The sequence below is a fragment of the Nannospalax galili genome, unplaced genomic scaffold (assembly GCF_000622305.1).
Source record: "Nannospalax galili isolate Female #2095 unplaced genomic scaffold, S.galili_v1.0 scaffold271, whole genome shotgun sequence".
Lineage (NCBI taxonomy): Eukaryota > Metazoa > Chordata > Mammalia > Rodentia > Spalacidae > Nannospalax > Nannospalax galili.
The window spans coordinates 2186494-2195964 of record NW_008331789.1 but is presented as its reverse complement, the minus strand read 5'-3'; the positions used below and the strand labels follow the sequence as shown (position 1 = coordinate 2195964).

At 41.6% G+C, this 9471-nt stretch overlaps 1 protein-coding gene across 8 annotated transcripts in view; it reads right to left on the bottom strand.

Annotated features, from left to right (window-relative positions):
• Lcorl (ligand dependent nuclear receptor corepressor like) overlaps nt 1-543 on the bottom strand; it is a 212691-nt gene extending 212148 nt beyond the window's left edge. For 7 of the 8 annotated variants that reach the window (XM_008826859.3, XM_029560508.1, XM_029560509.1 and 4 more), the window contains exon 1: nt 251-543. In XM_008826859.3, coding sequence (XP_008825081.1) covers nt 251-398 — 148 coding nt within the window. In that variant the 5' untranslated portion in view covers nt 399-543. The remainder of the gene's footprint in view (nt 1-250) is intronic. The other variant, XM_029560510.1, reaches the window with a different exon arrangement.
• Nucleotides 544-9471: the final 8928 nt, after the last annotated feature.

The following is a 9471-nucleotide window of genomic DNA, read 5'->3' as shown; positions in this document are numbered from 1 at the left end:
GGGGGGAGGCGAGTGGGTCCGAACTAACAGTTCCCCGGGCGCCCGCAGCGGGGAGGGCTGGCGGCGGGGCGCGGATCGCGCCGGGCAGGGAGCCCCGAGACAAAAGGCGACGCCGGGGCCGCCGCGCCGCCGCCGCTCCATCGCGCTCCCCATTGAACTGACCCGAACCCGAGCTCCAACTACACCCCTCAGCCTCAAACTCCGCGGGCTTCCGACCGCGCCGAGCCGGCCCGGCCCGAGTCTCTCTTACCTACACAGTGCATGAGGCGGTGGCGCCAGGAGTCGAGTTCCCGCCGGAATCCTCTCCTCTCCGCCGCGCACCGAGGGCTCCGGCACTGAGCGGCGGCAGCGGCAGCGGCAGCGGCGGCAGCGGCCATTCTCTCCCTTCCCTTGTCCATCTGCGTCCCGCGTCACGCGCCCTCATTTACATACGAGCGGCGCAGGCACGAGGCAGGGGCGCGAGCCCTCGGCGCGAGCCCCGGAGCGCGCGCCCCCCGGAGGGGGGTTGATTGACACGTGTCACTACCTTCCCTCGGCCCTTCCCTCCCCCTCCCTCCGCTCCCTCGGGGAGAGGCGGGGAGGGAGCTTCTCAGGCAAGCCGTTCTGCTCCCGCCGTCCGCGAAAATCCTGAGCGGGAGCAGGAGACCGGGAAGCCCGCCAGGAACCCGCGTGCTGAAGAAGCCGACTAGCAACGCCTCCCTCTGCCTTCGCGCCGGCTCTGGAAGTCCGGAGACTTCACTTCCCAGTCTCCATTGCGCCCGGGGCTCGAAGGCGAACTCGCGGACGTGACGCGGTGCACTCTGGGTGTTGTAGTCCCGTAGTAGCGATGAGCGCTCCTGAGTCTGGTTCGCCCGCTCCTACTGACAGTCTGGCTTCAAACTTCTTGGGCTTTTCTAGGGGTGGGTTTAGGTTCTCGCTCTCCGGGCCCAGGTGCCTATGCTACCGCTCGTTGTCCAAGCCGATCCAGTCACCTTAGCTTCCTCTGGTTCTGCGATTGGAGCGCTGTGGAAGCCCAAGAGTTGCCTGTCTCTTGTGGGGTCTGGCTGCTCTTTAAGTGCTGGAAACTTCAGGGTTGCTGTCGTCTTTTACCGCTGTTCAGGGAAAGGGCAAACCAGTCATTTGGCTGCATCTGAAATTGCTGCCAGATGTGAGAACTGCAGGGCCAATCATTCCGAGGCAGAGTTAGAAAAGTGAGAATATTTGCAAAGATCACGGACACGAAGAGGGGCTTTTCACCATAAATAATGTTGGGTGTAGCTGGCTGAAAACTCCAGCTCCGCAAACTGTAAACCCTCATGCTCCGCAAACTGTAAACTCTTGCAAGACGATAATCCACGGAGACTTTTGTTCCTTGACATCTTTTTTTTTTTTTCGTCCAACTCTAATACAGTGAGTTACAAGGGATCCAATACTTTATAATTGTTATGGGATGAATCCTACACTGTACTAGAGGAAATTTCCTTCGAGAGAAAGAAATCTTTTGATTAAATATAAAGTCTAAATTGCTTTTTTTTTTTTTTTAACTTTTGCACTAGAGCCATTCTACATTTATTTCTGTATGATCAAAAGAGACCAAGCCGGAGGTTAGGCATCCAAAGTTTACAGAGGAGGACTGCCAGTTACTGGCAATTTATGCTCAAGTCTGTGGAGGAATACATTTTAATTCTTGGAAACTCATAAATTTTCAATTTTGTAGTATCCTCCCTGTTTCATGGCATAGCCTTATCTACCTTCCTTTTCTTTCCTATAAAAAAGTAGCTTATTGCCCAGGATTGCCTCAGTGGTGAAGATGCCACTTTACATATTCATAATTTTTTTTATTTAGTATAAAATTTGAAGGCAGATGTGGTGCTCTATGCCTGTAATCTTGGCATTTGGGAGGCTGGGGCAGGACTGCTGGGGTACATAGCATGTCAAAAAAAGGGGGAAAAAAAAGTCTGAAATTGTATAGCCCGTCTTCTTAAAGAATGATCATAATTGAAGATCAGTGCCAAGATTATCAGCTTTGTAGTATTCTTATCAGTTGTTTAGCAATCTAGTTAAACTACAATAAGTTGCCGGGCGTAACAGAGGTCCCAAAAATCTTAAAGCAAAATAGATTTCCTGCCTTTTCATATGTTAATCTTGGGGGTGAGCAGGTTCAATTCCGGGTGGTTTTCACAAAGGACCTGGCTCCTTTGAGAGAGCAGACTGGTTGGAAGTTTTCCTTTGGTATGAACTAAAAAAAAAAAAAAGAAAAGAAAAAAAAGATGAGGAATGACAAACTAATTCTTCCTAAAAAGGATTGGCCAAAACAAGTCCTATAAGTATGCCTTCTCTTCAAGGGCACAAGAGCGGTATGATCTACTGTTTTCCTAGAGGAAAGATAACCAGAATTTATTAATGAATAGCACCAAGATAATCGCAATACACTTCTAGTGACCGTTACTGTGCACTCTCTCTTTACAAAATACATTCACTTGTACAAGTGAGACAGCATGAAAGTTCGATTCAGTAAGATATTAATCTTGCAATCTAGAATCTGTGGGTGAAGTTTGCTCCTCTTTATTATAAAACTTATACGTACAGAGACCTAAAAAGGCATAGCATCGATCCTCACCCAGATAGACACACACTCTCTCTTTCAGTCTATGGGGTGGGACAGGTACCAAATCATTTTGTGCTGCTATATAGCAGTACTACAGGAATTTAAAGAGAATAGAAATTTCTCATAGTTCTGGAGGCAGGAAAACCAGGTGCAAGGGTGCTAGCATCTGACAAGAGCTTGCATGTTGTTTTCCCACTGGGAAGGGCAAAGAGAGCCAAAGAATAAAAGGTTCTTTCATAACGAACTCACTCCCAATATAACAGCTTCAATCCATTCGCTCTGTGGTCATGGTCTAATCACCTATATCCTATTGTTGTATCCTACTTCCCAACACTATTGCCTTGCAGATTAACTTTCCAGCATATCCTTTTGGAAGGAACATATTCAAACCATAGCTCAGAGAAAGATATATCAACTATTTTCCAAATATTTTACCATAGGATTGCCATCTTTCCAGGCCCTAACAAGTTTCCTTGCCAGCACCCACTGAGCCTCTAAGTTGTAGCTACTTATTTTATATTATCTGCCACAAATCTTTCTCCTAGGTACCAATTTCTACATTAATCAGAATGACATATGTGATACTCCAATAACAGAAATCCAAAATCTCAGTGCTTTCCTGCAAAAGTTTATTTCTTATTATAACCTCCATAGGTTAGGGTTGGAAGATGGGGGAGAATTGTTCCATGTTCAACCAGGGACCAGAGCTTATAGAATTCCACCATCCAGAAGCTGAGCAGACACCATGACAGAAGAGAGGTGATGCAAAATTGTAGCCCAGCTCTTAAAAACCTTCTGACCAAAGTGACATAGTTCATGGATGAAGCAAATGTTATATATGGTCATGATAACTTTGAAGGAATGATACATAACTTTGAGAACCTAACAAACCACCCCAAAACTTAATAGCTTAAAACATCAACCATGGGCCAGAGAGATGGCTCAGCTAGTAAAAGGATTTGCCATCAACCATAATAACCTGACTTTACCAATGGAAACCTACTGTTTTATAAGCTTCATCGATATGTGCACTTCATAGAAAAGATTTTTCACTGGGGTTATCCTGTACAGGAGATTGTGCTTATCCCAGAACTCATAGATTGCCAAATAAAAAACCTGGTGCTGGGGGCTGGAGAGATGGCTCAGTGGTTAAGAACACTGGCTGTTCTTGCAGAAGACATGGATTCAAATCCCAGCACCCACATGGCAGCTAACAACTCTCCATAACTCCAGGGGATCCAACAGCCTCTTCTGTCTTCTGCTGGCATTGCACAACATGGGTTCACTTACCTACATGCAGGCAATACATGCATACACATAAAATAAAAATAATAAATAAAATATTTTTTAAAAAACCTGGTGCCAGGTGTGGAATACTTCCCTTTAAGCTGTTGGTCAGAAGGGTTCCAGAATCCCTCCAAAACAATACAGGCTATGCCTATTGTTCTTAATTGCCCACCAAAACTTGATGGTAAGATCTTATTGCTGAAGAAACCACTCATGTTGGTCATAGGACACAGAGAAATCAAGTTGGTACTGAGCAGGAAGCTTCCTCCCTTTGACTAGCTCTCATAGTACTAGAAGTTGCTCTACAGGCTGCTGGGGGGAAAAGTCATCAGCAGTGGTATCCAGCTGTGAATGCTGTGAACTGTAATAATGACTGGCATGGCAAGATATGTTCATGGGTGCAGTAGTGGCATAGATGTTATGGTAACCAATTAATTTCTGATTGGATTTAAGGCCTGCTCCACAGGAGGAAACACATGCCTGATACTGCAAATCTGGCCAAGAACTCATGGTAGGGGAGCACACAGGTCCCAGAGGTAAGCCTACTACTATTATTTGGCTAAATGGACATGATATCAAACTGCCCTCTAAATCTGTTTTTCTATACTCATAGATTAGTGCCACTGTCAGACTTCATCAGAGAAGTTTCTTTCTGCAGTGGATGTTGGTTAATGTAGAAAACTCACAGCTGGTCAAAGTATAGAGAATAAATGACTGTAGAGTCCTCAGCCACAAAAGGGACATCTGTAGTACATGGCTTCTCTAAGGCTCAGGGACCATCAGGGAAGAAAGGCAGAAAAGTTATAAGAATGAGAGTTCAGGGAGGACCAGAGCAAAATCTGTGTTTTCTGGACATGACGGGATTGCTGCACTCTTGAATGCACAGCAGTTATGGTTGCCTGCACAAGATGAATTCAGTCAACATTCGGGCGTGGAGTGGGAGGGGTTCATGAGCCCCTACCCCTGACTGAGGAGCTATGGGTAGTTGAAGGCTTCTGGAAGAGGGAGAGTCAATTTTATTTAAGGGTGTGACTCCTGACAGATTGACTAAGCTCCAGTGGATGGTCCCACACCCAGAAGTATACAGACAGTGCAAATTGGTGTCAATGGGTTGTTTAAATTAAAAAAAAAAAAGAGGCTACAAAGTTGTCGGGGGTGGGTAGAGAGATAGGAGTGGGTCTGGGAGGAGTTAAGGGAAGGAGTTGGGGGTGAATATGATCAAAATATATGAAATTCTCTTATTATTTTATTTTATTTTAAGTGAATGAGTGTTTTGCCTGAATGTAAGTGGACCACATGTCATGCAATGCCCATGGAGGCAAGAAGAAGGTACAGGATTCTCTGGAACTGGCATTAGGAACAATGGTTAGCCACCATGTGGGTGCTGGGAACCAAACCCAGGTCCTCTGCAAGAGCAGCAAGTGGAGTCATCTCTCTAGACCCACTGTATGAAATTCTCAAAGAATTAATATATATTAATATTATTATATTATATCATTATATTATTTTATATTATGTTTTAAACCTGACTTTGATCTCCAGGACTCTGATGGTGGAAGATGAGAACTGACTATTGCAAGTTGCCTTCTTACCTCCACACACATGCTATGACACATGCAGGCACATGCACACATGCATACAGTGAATAACTACATGCTTCAAGAACAACTGTTGGCTCAAATTTTATGAAATTATAATTTGTGCTAGGCTCAGCTAGAACTTTCTGTGGCCTTGGCTGGGCTTTGTGGTCAGCCATTTGATAGCTAAACAGTTCCTTTTCTGAGGATTAGCTGATTGTAAGTCAGGACCACAGAGACCAATGTTCATCCTTTTCAAGGGGCTAGCACTAGCTTGTTCTCATGGTGGCTGCCACAGGACTCCAAAGAGCAGCTTGAGAGTCAGCCCTAGTCCATAAACATTTTTCAAGCATTAGCTTGGGTCATTTTTGCCTTAGTCCCAATAGCTGAAGCAAGTCATGTGACCAAGTCCACTGTCAATATGGGACAATAAATTCTACCTTTTAATAGGAAGATCCATCCGTAAGTCACATGCAAATGGAACTGAAATGTTTCTCCCAAATGAAGGCAAATTATCAAGATGAATAGGACAAAGTTCTAAGATTTCTGGGGAAAAGAAGAAACCATGACCAGATATGATGAAGTAAATCAATGGAATTAACTTTGAGAATCAGTTTCACACAGAAGAGCAAAGAATTTTTCATACCAATTATGTCAGCACATTATAATTACCCACGTAAACAGAGAAATAGCATTTATCTAGCTGATAAATCATTGCATTCTAAGTATCCAGTGTTGGTCCCAATGTTATTCCTGACACAGTTGGTAGCTAATTGTTATTTACTGATTTGACAAATATTTGGAATATCTGAAAAGCCAAGGGCATAAAGAGAGTATATATCCAAATTATGTCCTACACCAAAATTTCAGCTTCAACAGGTTTTAATACAACAAATATATGATGTAAGGATGTTAATGTTTTTTGAAAAGACAATTTTGTTCTATCTACTGCCTATACATACTGCATCTGTTATTTGTTCCTATATAACAAGCCAATCTGTAACAGTGGCTTAAAATAATAACTGTGTCTTACTACTCTTAAGCACACAGGTCAGATGGGCTAGCCTGGTGATCTGGTGAGGCTCTGCACACCTCTGCTGGGATTGCTGATGCTGGAGCTTATTTACATAGATCCAGTATGTGAAGCACAAGAGGGTAAGTACTAACATGCAAATGTGTTTCGTGTGTTTTTACTGTTCTTCTGGTGGCCAAAGCAGATCACGCAGACAAGCAAGCCCAAAATCTGAGTGGCAGGCTATTTAAAACAAGCTACAGAAAGGTGTGGACAAATTAGGACCATCATTGTAATCAAACTACCAGGAATATCTGCCCAGTTGAACTATTATCCACCTAAAACTGATAAGCACATCTGTAGACTTTGCATATAATAATCAACTGCTGGGAAAATTATTTATTTATTTATTTATGTGACCATTTAACAATGAAATCTGAGGTAATTTTAGAAAAAAGAAACATGATGTAACCCAGATAAAATGGAATAGTTTGCAATACATCTCCACAGTAGAAAAATATAAAATTACAGCATAGTGTCATGTTTTTTTGAAATACTAACCCAAGATGAAAACTGTTCTTTTATTTTATAACAAAAATAAACAATACAGTATGTCCCCGACCGCTTTCCGTCTCGCCGGCAAGAACGACGCGGGAGGACAAGTCAGGATCCTTCTGCAGCAGTTTATTTGAAGACTGAAGACCAAAGACGCCGAGAAGTGGGAGAGCTGTTGCTTATATATGCCCCAAAGGTCCCATTTATGATGTATAAGAAGCGGATTGGTTGCTGGAGATCATAAGAAGCGGATTGGTTGCTGGAGATCACGCCACGGGAGGAGGCGGGGGAAAGCAGGCTCTTGTGCACGCCCCTTATGGGTGTGGCAGGATGTTTACTTTTAAGAAGGTCCGGATACCGGCGCCATCTTGTAATGGCGGCGGAGGCTGTGGCTCTCCACAACAGTATACTAGCCGGGTTATAAAATACGTATCCAATCATAAATTCATCAATATATAAAACAAAAATACATTTTAGAATTTTATGAAATTGAAACCCTTGTAGACATTATATATTTGTAACTATAAAGCCTAACAGACACATTAATTAGTTATAAAGAACATTAATGTTGATAAACCATATTTTGAGCATCTGCTTTTAAATCAATCACTTTTTATTATGTTTACTTTAGTTCTGAACTATAATGCATTTCACTGATCAGAGATAAAAAATCAGAGACATCCTGATTGCATCATTCTACATTGTACTATTTACATGTAAACAATTAACACACTACATTCTATGAATATGCACAATTAAAGTTACAATTAAAAAAGAAAAATCAGAGAGAAATTGGATTAATCAGCTATTTAGGACATGGACCATAGCCCTCTTGCAGAAAATTTCTGATCAGCCACATAAACACATCATGCTAAACATTATGCAGATATCTTAGACTCATCCATATTCATGAGCAAAAGATTTCACAGTGTCCTTTTATCTTATGAGAGCACAGACTCTACAGACAGTATCACATCAGATTTATACATCAAATGCATTTGTAATCATTTCTGTGGTTGAATAGTTAAGATACCTAAAATAGATGATGATTTTTGTGTTCTTAATGCATTTCCAAATATCATCATCACCTTTTCCTACATTTTGTGTGAACAAAGATAAAATTCAAGAAGTAGGAGTCATAATTGTGATGAAATGCATTTTCTTGGGTTATATCTACCTATTTCCTGTCCTAAGGCTAACCTTAATGAACGTTAAGAATGGATAAAATAGCAAGTCCAATTCTGTCACTCATCTCACAGCGACTTCTCAAAATGTTACTCTTTATGCTCTTAGTTGAACTATTGAGTATTTTAAAAGAGTTGTTGTTATATCCCATTACCATCTTCATGACAAATATCACATAGTAGGGTATAATTTTTACCTTCATAGGAGGGCATATCATAAACTGTTAGGATGTATCTAATTAAAGTGAGCATGTTTTCCAGTGTTTTAAAAATAAAAACATGCACCTGTGAGCTTGGTACTTGAATTTAATACTAGATGCCATCTTCTTTCTCATGCATCCAGGTGTGATAACAGGACCTGCTCTATTACTACTTTTTTGTGTCCATTAAAACTCTCTCACATGGCCTAATGCATTATTATCATTTTCATTTTCAGTCTTTTAATAAAATTCCAATGTATTAGAGGCTCAATAATGGTAATTTGATCCAATTTAATCCAATTGCATGGCTCAGTTTCAAAGTCAAATAAAAATGTTATCTATGGCACCTGGACCATTGCAGTTTAGAAGAAATACAGATTATCTAGGTCAACTCCTACTTTTACAGATAACTGGGGTAACTGGGGTCCTAAGAGCATAAGCAATTTATGTAGGTCACATAGCTTGTAAGTAACCTGTCCAAATTTTCTGATTTCTAATCTTCACTTTTTGGTGGGACCTTAATAAGAGATATTTGTTGTTACATACCTCTTATTAATTCATTTACCATATCTTAAAATGGATACTTTTTATATTTTATTTTTATTTTTTATGCATATGAGTGTATTGCCTGCATGTGTCTAAGTGCACCCATGTTGTGCAATGCCCATGGGGTCAGAAGAAGGTATTGGATTCCCTTGAACTGGAGTTACTATGGATGGTTGTTAGCCATCATGTGAGTGCTGGGAATCAAACCCGGGTCCTCTGCAAGAGCAGCCAGTGCTCTTAACTGCTGAGCCATCTCTCCAGCCCCCCAAAGTTGAGTACTTTTATTATTATATCAGAAAAAATATAAATTGACTCAGATAAGTTAAATAAATTGTCAAACATTACCCAGATGGTTAGTGATGAAATTAGAATTTGAGTTTGTCCTTCCAAATTTCACTATTACCTTTCTTTGTAAAACAGATAAGATGATAATGGGACACCTATATCAAACCCTTGTCTGCCAAGGCTCTGATATCCTTGAGGAAGAGCAGGCAGAAAGATTGTAAAAGCCAGAAGTGGTGGA